The sequence below is a fragment of the Lynx rufus genome, unplaced genomic scaffold (genome assembly GCF_022079265.1).
Source record: "Lynx rufus isolate CCGP_SWC_20201006 ecotype Redwood Valley unplaced genomic scaffold, mLynRuf1.p SCAF_7, whole genome shotgun sequence".
NCBI lineage: Eukaryota > Metazoa > Chordata > Mammalia > Carnivora > Felidae > Lynx > Lynx rufus.
Window position 1 is genome coordinate 134,483,021 of NW_025814889.1, and position 17,417 is coordinate 134,500,437.

Consider the following 17,417-nt stretch of genomic DNA (forward strand, 5'->3'; position numbering starts at 1 on the left):
TCTTCTAAGCAGCCTCAAATCCTTTCTGGAAAGATCTCACACATAAAACACCAGCCGATTGAGGGTCTGATTCCTCTCTGAGCCTCCGGTCGTCATCCGTGAAAAGGGCACAAGCAGCTAAGGTTTGGGGGAGCCTGCAGTGAAAGCACCTGGCAACCCGGGGGGCCTTTTACACCCAGGGGGAAGGGCCGTGGCGCGGAGTCTGACCAGCATCAGTCCAGAAATGCAGACTTGCCCAACGAAAAAGCCCTGAAAGGGCAGGCCACGTTTAAAGAAAATAAAGGTGGATTCCAGGCATGAGCTTACCACGGGGCAGGGGGACTTCCCCGCCCCCAGGTGCGCCGCCCGCGCCGCCCACCCCGGGCGCCAGGCGAGGGAAGCCGCGCTCTAGGACCCGAGGAGGAAGAGCTGCGGGGAGACGGTGCCTCCAGCGGGTGCTGCCGCGAGCGGCCGGCCGAAGGGGCTGGAAATGAAAGTAAAGCGCTCCGGAGCCACATGGACGGAGCTGCCGGGGCGGCGGCGCCGGGAGCAGGATGCGGCCGCCCGTAATTAAATAGCATTTACTCTTATTATTACTAATAATAATAACGTAATCATACCTCTAGTCATAGCATACCATTTATCGGGCTCGGCGCAGGCCCGCGGGGAGCGCAGCCCGGCCGAGGTGAGTGCTGCGCGGGGCCCGAGCCCGGAGGGGCAGAGGCCGGGGCCCGACCGCGTCCCGGCGGCCGGCGGCGGGAGGGCTCGGGGGCGCCCGGGGGCCGGGCCGGGCGGAGGCGCGGGGGATCCGGGCCAGGCCGGAGCCGCGCGGGGCCACCTGGAAAGTGCATTTTGCAGAAATAAAGCAAGAGCCGCCAAATCCTCATTTCCTCCTTTTTGGGGCTCCCCCTCCCCTTCCCCGTGCCTTGCCCCAAAGTTTCAAAGTTGTGCGGCCGGGGGCACCTGCCGCTGGGTGATTTGGCTGTCCCTGCAGCTCCCGGAGGGGGGGGTGCTTTGGAATTTTGTGTCGTGGGGGGCTCCCGCCCCGGCGTCCGGAGCTTTGGGGTGCGCGGATGCTTTGCCGGCCCCCGCGAAGGGGGCCGAGGAGGCTGGCAGGGGCGTCTCTGGCAGCGCGCCCCTTCCTTTTGTGTGCGCAGCGCCAAGAGTTGGAGGGACCGCAGCAAGGGCCGTGGACCGCGGCCGCCGACGGGTCGCCTCTGCCGGCTGCCGCGGCCACGCGAGCCCGGGGATCCGGGGCCTGCGGCCCGGCCCGGGGGGAGGGGGTGGCAGGAAAGGGGGGCGCGGTCTGGGTAGGGGGGAATTTCCGGTCGCAGGATTCGTCTCTGGGCTCGAAGGAGTGATCCGGCCCGGCCGCCGGGCGGGGAGTGCGCGGGGATTGCGGGGTGGGGGTGGGGGACGCAGCTCCAGCACCTGGGGGGCGCCCCGCGGGGATGGGCGCCCCGGAGCCGCGGACCCCGGTCTCGGACCCTCCTTCCACTCTCAGAGGGCCTCAGGGACCCCTTCGGGCCAGCTCCCTCCTACCCCCCCCCCTTCCCCTTAAAATCTGTCTGGCTCGGATGTTTATAAGATGTCTGGTTTGGGGGTCTTTCACACAGACAAAGCAGTTTTCCCAGGAAGAAAAAAAAAAAAATCGTAGGAACGATTTACTCTGACCCCGATGGCTGGGGTGCCAACAGGGCATCAACGGGGAAGAGAAGGGGCTGGGGGCCAGAAAGGGGGGCTGGGGAGTCTGGGGTAGAAAAGCATATTGGGCCTGGAGTGGGGGACTGGGGGCCCACAGCAGCTTTGTTAGGGATTTCATTTCTCTTAGGTTGCACACACAGACTTTGGTGCCTAGGTACCAGACTTTGAACCCCAACTTCTTACCATTTTCCTCAGCGTCTGCAATTCATCCAGCCCCATGAAAATAGCAGAATGCAGATCCTTGGCTTTTCATACAAACACGATAATTATAGTACATTTAGCAACTGTTTAACCCAAAATTCCGGCAGAATCTTTACGTCTACTACCAAGACTACTACAACCCCTCTCCCCACATACAACCAACCATACCCGCCAAGGTCTTCTTTCCCCATTTTGACATCCCATAGAAATTAGACTGCATACAAGGGATGCATGGCCAAAATGCTATTGGAACAGGTTTGAGGCATGGGGTACCTTAAGCTGGGAAGGAGAAACCTATGTTCAGGAGGGATGAGATCTGAGCATGGGAGAGAGATTTTTGTTGGTCCTTGAGCTGGGATGAGGTTTGTGTTCTGTGGATGCCGTGAATTACAGGCTGTTGGCTTTTTGTTTGCGATGGACAGTTAAGAATGTGGGTGTGGGTGGATTATTTGGGGCTAAGAAGCTCTGTGGGATGAGCTAGTCTCTAGGTATAAGAAAGTTAAGGCGTCAGTAGGTTTGGCTTGGAGAATCTGAAAATAAGAATCCCTTAAATAGCACTTTTTGGTTTATAACAAAAGGGCTTTCACATATGCTGGCTCATCTGTCCTCCATAGCAACCACATCAGGTGGGCATTTTTCAATCCTCATTTTCCAGGTGGGAAATCTGAGGCTTCTAGAATCAAAGGTCTCTCTGTCACATAGCAGAGCTAGGATTCCCACTTAGTTGTCTGGCTCCAAATCTTCAGTCTTTCCAGGGTCCTGGGCCACCATAACAAGTTAGTTTTCAAATGTCTCCTGTGAGCATGGTGAGGTGCTAAAGGGCAGGCTTGGGGTTGAGTTTGTCACTGAGAGCCTGACCGGAACCCACGATAAGACCAGGAAATGCTCTAATACCAGAGTCAATGCAGTGGGAGTGAACAGGAGAGAGAGCTCTCAGGGTAACCTGGAAAAGTTAGGAGAGGCTTCCTCCAGGAAGTGGATCTTGAGCTTGAAAGAATGGGGAGGCTTGGCTGGGGGACAGAAGAGGAAGGAATTCCTGAGCTCACCATGGTTGCTTCTGTGCTGGGAGGTTGACGTACATTCTCTCTGATTCTTACAGTGGTACCATGAGGAGTGGGCATTATTCTTATTTTTTTTTTAAGTTTATTTATTTATTTTGAGAGAGAGAGAAAGAGAGACAGAATCCCAAGCAGGCTCCACACTGTCAGCACAGAACCTGACGGGGGCTCAAACTCACAAACCATGAGATCATGACTCAAGCTGAAGAGGGGCGGGCATTGTTATCTCCATTTCACAGATGAAGAAACTGAAGAACACAGGATTAATGTGGCTGGCTCGATGTCACCCAGTTGGATTTGAACCCAGGCCTTTGTGACTGTTGAGTGTGTTACGTTGGAATCGATGTCACAATTGGACCACCTCCATTTCGAATATGTAGAGACCAGGATAGTGTGACTGAGCAGATGCAGTGGGGATGGGGGCTTAAGCCCAAAGACCAGCAGGCTCTCCAAAAGGCCAGGGAGTTGTACTGAACTACCGTATGTCCCAGGGCCTGGTCCTGTGAAAGTATTTAGGAGATTTCTGGGGCGCTTGGGTAGCTCAGTCGGTTAAGCATCTGACTCTTGGTTTTGGCTCAGGTCATAGTCTTGCGGTTTGTGGGATCAAGCCCCGCATTGGGCTCCACACAGTCAGCATAGAGCCTGCTTGGATTCTCTCTTTCCCTCTCTTCCTCTTCCTGCTTGTACTGTCTCTCTCTCTCTCTCTCTCTGTCTCTAAATAAACCTAAAAAAGAAAGAAAGTACTTAGGAGATTTCTGGAAGCATGCCTCGAGAAGGTAGGATGAATGGTGGTGAAGGAGGTCTGGGCCCTGAGTGTGGAATCTTAGTCCATTTCCCTAATGCCTATGGGTGTCTGGCTTGACACCTTGAAGTAGCTTGTAGATTGGAAAGGACGAAGATATGGTTGATTAACCCGAGCTTCCCAAGAGCAGAACTGGGTCTGATTCACCCCCTGTGCCCCAGGCTCAAGTGGAGGTGCCAGGAGGACGCTTTCGGCCAGTGTGTTGTCATGTTGAATTATACCCCAAGTGTAGAGGAGGAAGGTTTATTTTGCCCCAGGGTGGAGGGTCTTTGTAGAAGAAGTGCCATTCGAACATTTGAGAGACGGGTTCAAGAAAGGCCAGAGAAGGCTTTCTGAGAAGAGGCACCGAGTCGGGCAAAGGCAGCGTAAACGACGGCGCAGGTCACCTGGTGTAGCCACCATGTGGGTGGCAGGCATGAGATCAAGTTCAAGTCAGGCTCTACCGCTGTGGTCCCTTGGGCTCTCGGCCTAAATTTCCCTTTCTGAAAGCAAGCCTTGAGGTTTGATTGTGTGATGGTAAGCTGTGGGAGACGCCCAGTGCCTGGGGATCGGGGCAGGAGAGTCCGATGATGAGAGGAACTAGAAGCGGAGGGATTTTTAAGTTTGTCATCATTTAGCCATTAACCAATCCAGCAATTACTGATAGTTAAGCCCTGTTGTGAGTGTTTTTTCCTAGATGAGCTTACTTAATCTTTGTAACAGCCCTGAAGGTAGGCACTGTGATTGTCCCCATTTTACAGATGAAGAAACTGTCAAGGGAGGTTAAGTGGCAGAACTGGAGAGCAGACCCGGACGACCAGGCAGCCTGGCTCTTGACTTGGCCCAGCGTGGGACGAGGGGTGGCTGGGAGAGGCGGGGCAGGGAGGGGAGAGCGAAAGGGCCCCCCCCCCCCCGCAGTGGTAACTTCAGGTGGAAGAGGAGGAGGTGTCCTCTGAGGAGGTCCCACTGCAACCCGAAGCCGGAGCCTTGGCCCAGGCTGATGAAGTGACTGCTACGTGTCTGCCCCCAGGAGCCTCCACAGAAGCCAGCTCCTTTCATCACATTTAATGGCCCATAGAAAACGGGCTCGGTTTCCTCTTCTCTGTCATCACCAGCTCCGGGGCTCCTTCCCGTCTTATTTATTTCCCTAGGAAGTCTGTTCCCCTGCGAGTACCCTGATGGCTTCTGCAGGTGTACGAGCACTGTGTCTGCATCAGGCTGTGGGGACCACTGCTGCGTTCCAGAACCCAGCTGTAGCCGACTTCAGTTCGGCCGCACATCCCAAGCCCCGAATCCGAGGTGACAACGCAGGCTTGATGGCAGCATCGGCAGTAGTGACACCAGCCACCGCGTATTTAAGGCTGCTGTGTGTGGCCTGGCGCTTTCTGGGCCTTCTCTTATTGACTCCGCTTCACAGCTCTTGGAGGCAGGAACACGAATTAGCAGCCCCATCTTGCAGATGAGGAGATTGATGTTCCAGGATCACATGGCTGTGGCAGAGCAGGGAGTCGGCGGGGAGGGGTCAGACAGAGCCAGGCATATGACACCCCTGAGCCCAAGGTCTTTGCTGCTATGCAGGAGAAGTACCTTCAAGTTATTTTATTAGTTAGTTAGTAGTCTGTACACCCAACGGGGGGCTTGAACCCATGATCTCAAGATCAAGGGTCGCATGCTCTGCTGACTGAGCCAGGCAGGCACCCCTCAAGTTATTTTAGTCTCCGTGAAGGTCTTTTCTTATCCTTCTGGAAATCCCAATTATCTGTTGTTTGTATTGTGCTTTTGGCCATATTCTCATTAATCCTCTTGATGCCCCTTTACGGTAAGAAGTCCCTCTTTTGCAGAAGAAAATTGAGGGGTCCAGCCTCCAGCTCTTGCTACCCTGTCCCTGCTATGACTTTGGAAAGGGGACAGGGTGTCACATTCCCTTGGACCGAGAGCCACGTCTTCCTAAGTGCTGGGGCCAGCCAGGGAGCATCCACTGAGCACTTCCTGTGAAGGCTGCAGGGGGAAGTGGAGGCTGTGACCCTTCTGGGGTTAACAGAGGTCCATCTGTGCTCTTGTTCTCTGGCGCATTCCATGTCGTGCCCTGTCCCCCTGCAGCCAGAAGAACTTAGGGCAGGGAGTCCAAAGTCCTGAGTTTCACTCCCAGCTGCAGCACATACTAGCTGCATGTTCAGGGGCACAATCATATTATCACTCTTGGCCTCAGTTTCTTGTTCTGTGAAATGGCCTCACTGATTCAGTCCTACCTTCCTTGAGTTTGCTGTGAGGCTCAAATGAAGAGGATTTGAAAGCTATAAAGGCCACTGGTGTGACAGCGTGGTTGTGGTGGCCATAACCTCCAGAATGTTCCTGAATCTTCTCCGCTGCCTACCTCGATCCGGGCCTGGACCACTGCCGTAGCCTGCTAACTGACCTTCCAGCCTCACCTCTTGTCATCTGTCTTCAATGCAGCAGCCTCAGTAAGGGCTCTTCTCAAGATTTAAGTGGGACCTTGTCACTCCTCTGCTGAAAACCTCCCAGTAGCTTCCTGACTCAGAACACAGTGCTGGCTCCCCAGTGTGGCTTGCATGCAGCCTTCTAACCAGCCTTACTCTGCCCCTCGAAACTTGCTTCCTGCTTGGCTTGCCCTCACTCCAGCGCTGCAGTCACACTGGCCTTCTGTCTTTTCCTTGAACATTCTGAACTTGTTCCCACCTCAGGGCCATTGCCGTTGCCGTACCTTCAGCCGGTGCACGCTTACCTACCTTCTGTGTTCCCATGGTGGGCTCCATCTTATTTCTCTTAAATGCCACCTCCCTGAAGGGCCATCCCTAAACTCCCAGCACCGCTACCCCCTGCCCCCCATCACTCCCTGCCACATTTCCTATTTCAGCGTGTTTGCCACTCTCTGTAGCTTTACTTGTCTTTTGCATTTAACATTGCCCTGTTTATTTGTCTTCCCACGCCTGGACCACATGCTCCACGAGGTCGGGGACATTATTAACCCTGTTCCCCCAGCATCTGGCATATAAAGGTGTTCTTTGGTTATTTGTTGGATAAATGAATAATAGTAGCAGGGTGGTCCAGATCAGCCCTTGCCAAAAAAGAGTGGCCTAGATAGATAAACTGCAAAGGAATTGGTGTTGACTGATCAAAAAGCGCTTACAGGGTAATTTTGCAAGTTGCCAGCGCTCTCTGACAGTACAGGTTCAGCAGAAACACAAATTTCTGATCTCCTCTTGGATGTGGGGGTTAGGGGCCCACGATATAAACCTGCAAAGCAGCCTTGCAAGTTGGGTATCATGAGCTCCCTCTTCCAAATGACAAAACAGAGGTTCAGAGAGGTGCCCTGAAAGCCAGCTTGGGGCTGTGGCGCACTCCCGGGCTCAGAGTCCTTTGCACTGCCCCAGCCTGCCTCTCTGTCTTCAGACAGTGAAGCGGGCTGAGCAATCCATGGAACACTCTTGGTGCCCAAGTGGTATGACCACAAGGATTCCTGAGCTTCTGTGCACAGGGCCAGTGACTTCTCAATTGCTCAAAAGAAAAAGCACTCCACAATAGTAAGTGATCACTCTGAGCTATGGGACACTGGATGATTTCTCCCCGCCCCACCCCCCGTGTATTATATTTGCCCATAATTCCCAAGCCTTTTGCAATAAGCTTCTGTTCCTTTCCTTTCCTTTCCTTTTCTTTATTTTCTTCCTTCCTTCCACTCTCCCCAGAGCCTGACCATGCTGGTGCCAGCAGTGTGAGAAATATAGAAATGCATCTCTCTTGTTTTTTAAAATTTTTTAAGGTTTATTTTTTATTTATTTATTTTTGAGAGAGAGAGAGAGACAGAGCACAGTGGGGAGGGGCAGAGAGAGGGGGAGACACAGAATCCGAAGCAAACTCCAGGCTCCAAGCTGTCAGTGCAGGGCCTGATGCAGGGCTCGAACTCGCCACCCAGGTGCCCCGAGCTTCTGTTACCTTTCTTTGAAAGAAAAGTTAGTTTAAACATCTCATCTCCCTTGATAGCTGGGAAGTTGTGAAGAAGCTGGAGCCTGGACCCCTGGAGACACAGATGTGGGACTGAACCCTTCCTGTGCAGTTTGGCCCCCAAGTAGCTGGGAGGGTAAGGCAAGAGCGAAAAGCCCTTTGTAACTGCTGACTCTTAGTTTGACTTATGGTGGCGCCGTGGGGGAGGCCTGAGGGAGGTTTCCTGAACTTTGGTTTCTGTTCAAGGTAGTTAAAAGAAAACAAATTGCAAGTTGCTGAGGCCTGTGGGTGGTCCTTTTCTCTCCGTCATTCCTTGACAAGTGGTTTCTGGTGGAGCCTGAGGTGGTACCTACGCTGCTTCTGGCTTTCTTCCTCAGCTGCTGGGTGGCCTTGGGCAAGTCGTGGACTCTCCAACCCTCACTTCTTTTTAAAAGATTATTTTTTTCTTTTCTTTTCTTTTCTTTCCTTTTTTTCTCCACCCCCCCACCCCCATCCCCAACCCCCGTTCCTTAAGTAGACTTCATGTCCAGTGTGGAGCCCAACCCGGAGCTTGAACTCACAACCCTGAGATCAAGACCTGGGCTGAGATCAAGAGTTGGATGCTTAACTTACTGAGCCACCCAGGTGCCCCAAGACTCTATTTTATTTTTTTCAAGCCTAGCTTTTCTGTGGAGAGTGGACATGGTGGCACCTACCTTTGAGATTATTGTAGGGATAAACATGATTCCTTAGGACAGGGCTTCTACATCATCTCTGTCCTGCAGACCCATTGGGCAGCCTGGGGAAGCCCGTGAACACCTTCTCAGAATACCGTTTTTAAGCGCATAAAGTAAAATATGCAGGATTGCAAAGGAAACCCAATTCTCTCGAACCGTAGCTGGGCTTTTTATCAGTGCACTGAGAACCAGATCTGGCAGTGAGTCTAACATAAGCGCCATAATTCTGAAGTTGTGATGAGCGTGAACAATATTTTGTTGTGCCTGCAGTAGCTGAAATGTGAAAGAGCTGTGATTCCTAGCACGACACTATTGCAGCGTGTTGCCTGCCTTTGTAATTGAAGGGGATGCTAAATACCAGGTAGGGGGTAGTGAAAAAAACTTCTAAATGTTTTCCCATCCAAGTTCATGGACTCCTGAGTTCTCTCTGGGGGCCGCAGGCCTAAAACCCTTGGCATAAAAGGTGGATGACACCCAGCACATAACCTCCAGAAATGAGCCAAGACCCCTGCTCGGCCTCTTTGGAACAGAGGGGCCTCAGGTGGACAGACAGGGTGCACGGGGACCGTGGGGAAGAGATTCGTGCAGACCCGGAATTCTGACTGGTGAGGTCGAGGATGGCGAAATTGAACCTTTGCTGGTCTCTGAGTAAGCTGTCGAGGGCCTGGTGAGTCAGGAGAAGTGCCAGGCATCTTTGGAGATGACGTAACCTCAGGTAGTATTCATGCAGTATACGAGGCCAATCTGTGATACGCGGCCAATCTGGCACCGACCGCTCGCCTTTCATGAAACCTGGAGTAGGTGAGGGCCAGGCTGGCAGAGTGTGAGATGAGGCTGGAGGCAGCCTGCGGGGATGGGAGAGGAGCACCTTTGAGTCGGGAGGTCAGAGTGTGTGGGCTCCAGAGCCCAACTGCCGGGGTTCAAGTCGCCGCTCTGTCCCTTATAGCCTGGGTAACTCTTGCAGGTTAGTTCACCTCCTTGTGCCTCGGTTTCCTCATCTGTAAAATGGGGATGATGATAGTATTTTCTTATGGTGTGTTGTGAGAATTATGTGTTCTATTTAAAGCTCTTTGAGCAATGTCTGGTAGGCGAGAGCGCTTAATAAAGGACTGAAATCAGCACCTTTGCTGTTATTCGAGGGTCTGTGAGATTCCGCTCCCATAGTTGGAGAATAGGTTGGAGAGTGCGGCTTCTCTGTGCTGCCCAGAGATGAATCAGATGCAGCGTCTGCCTTCAGGAAGCTCAGGGTTTAGGGAGAGGGGGACATAAGCACACCCTGTCCTTTAGCTAGGGTAAGTGCAATGGTTGTGCCGAGCTGGGGTGCTGTGTTAGCTGGGGGTTGGGGAAAGGGTCTTCCCGGTAGAGGAGCCACCTCAGCTGAGCTTTAAAGAGGCGCCGGGCACTAGCCAGGGTGGGAAGGAAGCAGTGGGTGTGAAGGCTGTTCCACACAGAGTGGGCAGCTTGGGTTTGACATTGTCAGAGTGTGACATTCCAGGCCAGTCATGGGGCCGGAGGGGAGGCGAGGTACTTCCTATGGTGTGGTGTGCCTGGGGGGAGCCGCTTGGCCTTCATCCTCCTGGTAGTGGGTGTCGTGAAGGTTTTGTTTGTTTTTCGATTTTTTATTCACAGGAAGTAGCAAAAACAGTACAAAGAATTCCCTTCACCCAGCCTCCCCTGCTGATGGTATATGGTGGTTGTACATTATCAGAATCAGAAAATCGGCATTGTTTCACTGTGAGACTACCGATCTTATTCACCTTCCATCTTTAAAAAAAGTGTTTTTTTTTTTAACGTTTATTTATTTTGAGAGAGAGAGAGAGAACCAGCAGGGGAGGGGCAGAGAGAGAGAGGGGACAGAGGATCCGCACTGACAGCGGAGAGCCTGATGCAGGGCTGGAACTCACAAACTGTGAGATCATGACCTGAGCTGAAGTCGGATGCTTAACCACAAAGCCACCCGGGTGCCCCACCTTTCATCTTTAAAAAAAAAACAAAAAACCAAAAAAACTGCATTCATCTGTGTGTGCGCCTATGTGCACCTGTTAAGGGTTTTGAGCAGGGGAGTGACGTTGACATGTGTGTTAGGCAAATCTCCTCAACCACCAAATGGTAGATTGGAGGGGGCTCGTTGGAGGCTGTTGGCAGGAGATGCTGAGGGCCTGAGACCCGTGGTCATGGAGATGGCAGGAGGAGCTGCAGGGTGGAGGATGTTTCAGAGGTAACGGTGGAAGGAACTGGGGACTGAGAACAGGATGGCAGTTGGAGCTATGAATGGAGTTTGGGGAAAATGGAGGAGGAGCGGGAGCAGGGGAGATGCTGCGAAGTTTGGATTGTGGTAAGTTGGAGGAGCACCCAACTGGGATGGGCACCAGGGAGGACTTTGTGGACACATGGGCATCCGAGCTGGGTCTTAACGGATGAACAGGAGTTGGCTAGGTGTGTGTGTAGGGAGAGGGCATTCCAGGTAGAGCGCCTAGGATTAAGAAAGGCATGGAGGTCATAAGCGGCCTGGGTGTTGGACATCTAGGTGGCACTGCCCAGGGGTTAAGAGACATGAATCTGAAATATTGGGGAGGGGGTGAGCCTGGCAGGAGGAATAGATTTGTGAGTCATCGACATGACTCACGAGATCATGACATGCAAGAGCTCCTCTGGGGAGAGTATGTAGAGGGAGGAGGACAGAAGCGCTGTCCCTTAAATGGAAGCTCAGGTGCGTTGGTCTTGAGACCTGGGCAGAGGAAGAGGAGCCCCTGACAGAGCAGGAATGGTCAGAGAGGCGTGAGGAGGACGTGGCAGACGCAGCCGAGAATATACTGAAAAAGGCAAGTGAAGAACTGTCCCTCTATGGGACTTAGCAACTAGAAGGTTCCTGGAATGGGGAGGACCTGTGGCAAGCACCTTCGGTGGAGTGGGACCAGGGCTACTGAGATGTGGGGGGTGCAGGGGGAGGTAAGGCTCTAGAGACAGTGTGGACAAGAAACGTTGCCAAGGAGGGGCATCTGGGTGGTTCAGTCGGTTAAGCGGCCGACTTTGGCTCAGGTCATGACCCCGCGGTTCATGAGTTCAAGCCCCACTTCGGGCTCTGTGCTGACAGTTCAGAGCCTGGAGCCTGCTTTGGATTCTGGGTCTCCCTCTCTCTCTGCCCCTCCCCTGCTCATGCTCGCTCTCTCTCTCTCAAAAATAAATAATAAAAACATTTTAAAAAATTGAAAAAGAAAAGAAAAGAAAAGAAAAAGAAATGTGACCAAGGAAAGGAGGAGAGGTTGTGCATGATCCAGAAGGGGAGGGAGTTACTTGGAGGTGGGAGACACACAAGCATGCTGACAGGCTGCGGGGTCCTGGGACTGGGTCCTGTTGCCTCATGGGCAACAGAGATGGTGATATGTGTGGGCCCAGGCTGCCCGAATTTGAATCCCAGCTCTATCGTGTACCAGCTGTGTGACCTTGGGCAACTCACTTCACTTCTTTGTGCCTCTCTTTTTCCCTCTGCAAAGTGAGACTAATAGTCTATCTCACAGGGGTGCTAGAAGATATTATGTATAAAGAGATCATGACGTGCCTAGAAAAAAAGAGAGGGAGATCACGACAGCCTCTGGCATGAGGTAACCACTAAGAAAATGTTATTATTGCTTGATTATTTCAAGTATTTCTGTTTTTGTCATTTATTTAACACTCATTGGTTCTTTTTTAAAAAATTTTTAAAATATCCATTTATTTTTGAGGAAGAGACAGAGTGCAAGCGGGGAGAGGGGCAGAGAGAGAGAGAGGGAGGGAGAGAGAGAGAGAGAGAGAGAGAAGGAGACACAGAATCTGAAGCAGGCTCCAGGCTCTGAGCTGTCAGCACAGAGCCTGACAAAGAGCTGGAACCCATGAACCAAGAAACCATGACCTGAGCCGAAGTCAGATGCTTAACCGACTGGGCCACCCAGGCGCTCCAACACTCATTCATTCTTATCTATATAATGCCTGGGTTAGATGAGTTAATATTCATTCATCCATTTCTTTTACCACCGTTTATGGAGCACTTGCTCTGCACCAAGCACAGGGCCAGGCACCGAGATTTCAAGAGGCTGGTACAGTCCCTGCCTGGTCTGATGAAGATCTGAATTTCTGAGTCTTTCATCTTCAAACTCTTCTCCAAAGTGGGGGGGGGGGAGGGGGGAGAAACACAAAAAGCAAACAAACAAAAAACCCCTTCATGGTTCTCAGGTCAATGGTTTGGTCTTTTTCTTGGGAAGAACAGCCCATGGACATTCGGGCAAACCTGCAACACTGGGTTTAAAACCAGGCTGCTGGTTCCCACTTGGGCTCTGCCCTACTGGGTTGATCTCAAGTCAGTCATGTCATTTTGCGTTTTAGATTCAAGGTGAATACTTTGTGGGAAAAAAAGAATCTAAATCATTCTAAGGTGTACAAAGCAGAGTGTTCTGTGTCCTGTTGTTGCCCCTTGGCAGGTCCCAGTCCCCAGAGAGAACCAGTTAAATTGGAGAATATCTTGCAAACTTCTTGATGTAAACGCACATTGCACACAGATGTGATCATACGACACACAGTGTTCTGGAATCTGCTGCTTTTTTTCTTTCTCAATGTTGTATGGCGGCATCTCCATGACAATGCACGTAGATTCAATAGCTGCACTGTAAGGGGTATTGTGTAATTTAACGGATTAAGCTAATTCTCTACTGGTGGACATTGAAGTTCCTTCTAGCTTTTCACTCTTTAAAAAAAGACATCCTGTGCAAATATAATTGAGTGCTTGTACAAGGATTTGGGTAGATTAAGTTCGTGGAAGTGAAGTTTCTGGGTCGAAAGGGCGCTTTATCATTTAGAAGGAGTTTGGCTGCAAGTAACAATTCCTACCTCAAAATCGGAGTTCATTATAATCTCACGTGATTAATGAGGCGGAGCAGTTCCAGGATCAGCTAATTTATTGGGCCAGACACGTCATTCAACACCTTTGCTCTGTCTTTGCGCTCTGCCATCCCCAGCGTGTGCATCTTCTCGATACTCCCCGTCCTACTGCAGCAAGTAACAGATCATTGCTTCTGCCCTGTACTAAGTGTGAAGAAAACCGTTCCTTGGCTGACTTCCCCTCCTTTCTCATTGGCCAGGACGATGTCACATGCCCTTACCTAAGCCAATCACTGGCAACCAAAGGGACTGTTGTGATTGGCTTAATCCAGTGCAGGTTCACCTGAGTGACTGGGAAAGGAACAGCCTTGGGGCTGTGCAGGGAGGTAGAGGGGCAAACCGGCTGGCTTCCTGGTTTTGGTAGATGTTGCTACGCCACTTCGCAGCGATGCTGCCGTTTCGCCCTCTCAGTGTACTTGCAGTGTTGGAAAGTGCCCATTCCTGCACCTGCATCAACTAGGCTCTCTTCTTACCGTGGTCTCAGAGGTGAAAAGTTGCTGCTTATTGTGTGGTTCTTTTATCAGTGAGTTTGAGTGTCTCTTCTTCATGATTCATGTTTCCTGTGGGTTTCCTGTTTATGTTCTCTGCCCCTCTTTTTAAGTAATCATAATGATTATAAAATAGTAATGGTTGACATTAAATGCTTATCCTGCCCGTGGCATCTCATTGAACCTTGGCAACAACCCTATAAAGAAGGTATTAGTAAAAAAAAAAAAAAAAAAAAAAAAAAAAGAAGAAGAAGAAGAAGGTATTAGTATCCCTGTTCTAGAGATGCGGGGGCGTGAAACACAAAGAACTCAAGCAGCTTGTATACAGTTAATACGGAACAGGTCTCGAATTTGAACCCACCTGTGAACCTGGGTATGTGGTCACAGACTATGCTGACATGTTGGAATTGTTTCCTGTTGGTTCCTTAATTCATGGCTATTTCTGCGAAGAGCCGTTTGAGGTAGGTCCCACTTGAAATTCCCAAATTATAAGAACATGGACCTAGAGTAGGGGGGAGGGGACTTCCCCACCTGGCAGTGGGGTCCTGGGGAGGCTTGGGCCTGTTTTCTCCTTTGACATTTTTTATCCCTTGCACTTTTTTTTCTTTAAAAAGATACAAGATTTGGGGTGCCTGGGTGGCTTAGTCAGTTGAGCATCTGACTTCAGTTCAGGTCATGATCTCACAGTTTGTGAGTTTGAGCCTTGCATGGGGCTCTGTGCTGACAGCTCGGAGCTCAGAGCTTGGAGCCTGCTTCAGATTCTGTCTCCCTCTCTCTCCACCACTCCCCCACTTGCTCTCTGTCTCTGTCTCTCAAAAACAAATAAACATTAAAAAAAAAAAGACAAGATTTGGGGAGCTGGGCAGCTCAGTCAGTTAAGCATCCTACTCTTGGTTTCAGCTCACGGCATGATCTCACAGTTTGTGGGTTTGAGCCCCATGTCGGGCTCTGTGCTGACAGCATGGGGACTGCCTGGGATTCTCTCTCTGCCCCTCCCCTGCTCGCTCTATCTCCTTTTCTCAAAATAAATACTACAAAAAAATAAAATAAACTTGTTTAAAAAAAAAAGACAAGATTTGGGGAGCCTGGTAGGTTCAGTTGGTTGAGTGTCTGAGTCTTGATTTTGGCTCAGGTCACGAGCCCCACGTTGGAATCTGCACCGAGAATGGAGCCTACTTGAGATTCTCTCTCCCTCCCTCTCTCTCTCTCCCTCTGCCCCTCTCCCCTAGACACACACAGTCTCTCTCAAAAAAAAAAAAAAAAAAAAAAAGACAAGATCCATTTGGCCCACATGCTCCTTGTTCTTCTAGCAAGTGCCCTGAGCATGTCTCACCCCTACCCTCACCAACCATGCCCTACCCCTACCCTCATCATCAAGGAACTCACCTCCCTCTTCAGCTGAGAACAAATGGTCTTTGAACCACTGTCTCAGTGTGCTGGGGATGCTATAACAAAATACCATAGACTGAGTGGCCTAAACCACAGAAATCTATTTTCTCACAGTTCAGGAAACTAGAAGGCCCAGGTCAAGGTGCTGGTGGATTCAGTTTCTGATGAGAACCCTCTTCCTGGCTTGCATATGTCTGCCTACTCATTGTGGCCTTATCTGGCCTTTCCTCTGGGTGTGGACAGGGAGAGAGAGGGAGTGCTCTTTGGTGTCTCCTCTAATAAAAACACTAACCCTGTCAGACCAGGGCCCCCACCTTATGACCTCTGTAGAGGCCCTATTTCCAAACAGTCATATTGGGGATTAGGGCTTCAACATGTAATTTTGGGGGGACACAAGCATTCAGTATATAAATTCTGCCCCTTACCCTCCTCCCAATTCATGTTCTTATCATGTGCAAAATGCATTCATTCTGTCCCAACAGCCCCCAAAGTCTTAACTCATTCCGCCATCCACTCTAAGTCCCGAGTCTCATCTAAATATCTAAATCAGGTCTGAGTGAGACTGGAGGTAGATTCATCCAGAGTAAATTCCTCTCTGGCTGTGATCCTGTGAAACCAGACAGTTTATGTGCTCCCAAAACACAATGGTGGGACCGGCGTAGGATAGACATTCCCGTTCCAAACGGAATCAGTTGCAAAGAAGAAAGAGGTGAGGTGCTCCAAGCAAGTCTAAAACCTGGTGGGGGCAAATTCCATTTGCTTTGAAGGCTTGAGAATCCTCTTTGGCTTGCTGTTCCTTCTTGCTGGCTCGCTGGGGCACAGCACCGGCCCCCCAACGGCTCTTGCAGTGGGTCACCCCCTGCAGCTCTAAAAAATGAATTGGTGGCCCCACCCAGGCAGCTCTGATGATCTGTGGATCAGGGTCAGACTTCCTTTTTTTTTTTGAAGGATAGAGCGTGTTTGCATCCAGATAGCTCTATGGTCCGGTCCTGTAGAATTCAAGAAGTCCAGCAGCCTTCCTGCATTCTGCTGTCCACTTTTCTCTGACCCCTTTGGTTCTAACGGGCAGAGTTTCTGTTGGTATAACCCCATCTCTATTTCTGACTTCTGCCGCTAGCTGATTAAGTCCGTGGTTCACACCCACACTCACCTCATCAAATGGCTGTTCAGCCGCATCCTTACTGTTCTCTTCAGAACACGTGTTCCTTTTTTTTTTTTTTTGCAATATGAATAGGCTGAGAATTTTCCAGCTCTTTGAATTCTGGTTCCTTTTGTTTAACAATTCTTCAATTCATCTCTCATCTCTCAAATTTTACTATAAGCAGTAGGGAGGACGCATGCCACACCTTCCATACTTTGCATAGAAATCTCTTCTGCTAAATATCCATTTTCATTGCTTGCAGGTTCTACCTCTCAGAAGAAACTGGAACACAATTTATTTATCAATCTGTCTGTCTGTCTGTCTATCTATCTATCTAAGTTTATTTATTTATAATCTCTGCACCCAACATGGGGCTCAAACTCACAACCCTGAGATCAAGGATCGTGTGCTCATCCTCCTGAGCCAGCCAGGCTCTCCACTGGAACACAATTTAGCCAAGTTCTTTGCCACTTTGGGACAAGGATCACCTTTTCCTGAGTTTCCAAGAACTTATTCTTCATTTCCATCCGAGGCCTCACCAGAATTGCCTTTAACATCCTTATTTCTACCGGCCATCCCTTCATGGCCATCGGGGGTTGTTCTAGCTGCACCTCAAAGCTCCCTGAACCTCCTCCATATGTTTAGGTATTTGTTACAGCAGCACCCCCACCTCTTGGTACCAAAATTTGTACTCGCCTACTCAGGCTGTGGGAATAAAGTACTGGCTCAGAGCTCTACCCTAATGACCTCACTTAACTTGAATTATTTCTTAGAGGCCCCATCTCCAATACAGTCCTACTGGGGATAGGGTTTCAACGTATGTATTTGGCGGGGACACAAACATTCAGTTCATAACAACCACACATACAAAGGTTCTCCCAGAGGAAAGACATTGGGAAGGAGGGAGGGGTGTGGGGCCTTAGGTGTTTGCTGGGGACTGGGGGGCTTTTGCTTACTTGGCACTTTAACAAGGCTGTCCAATGCCCATCTCTCCAGACCCTTTGAACCCAGGCTGTAGGGTCACTGTGTGGCCTTGAGCAACTTTCCTGGCTTCTTGGAACACTTTTTCCCTCCCTGATGGGGTTGTAG

At 50.6% G+C, this 17,417-nt stretch overlaps 1 protein-coding gene across 4 annotated transcripts in view; it reads left to right on the plus strand.

Moving 5' to 3' along the window:
• The first annotated feature begins 423 nt into the window (after nucleotides 1-423).
• ZC3H7B (zinc finger CCCH-type containing 7B) overlaps nucleotides 424-17,417 on the plus strand; it is a 61,374-nt gene continuing 44,380 nt past the window's right edge. Inside the window, exon 1 of one of the 4 annotated variants that reach the window (XM_047064954.1) lies at nucleotides 424-664. Coding sequence is in view for 2 of the 4 variants with exons in the window: in XM_047064952.1 (XP_046920908.1) it covers nucleotides 14,197-14,259 (63 nt within the window). In the remaining 2 variants the exon portion in view is untranslated. Of the gene's footprint in view, nucleotides 665-10,348; nucleotides 10,618-10,640; nucleotides 10,735-14,012; nucleotides 14,260-17,417 lie in introns of those variants that run through there. The other 3 variants (XM_047064955.1, XM_047064953.1, XM_047064952.1) reach the window with 3 other exon arrangements.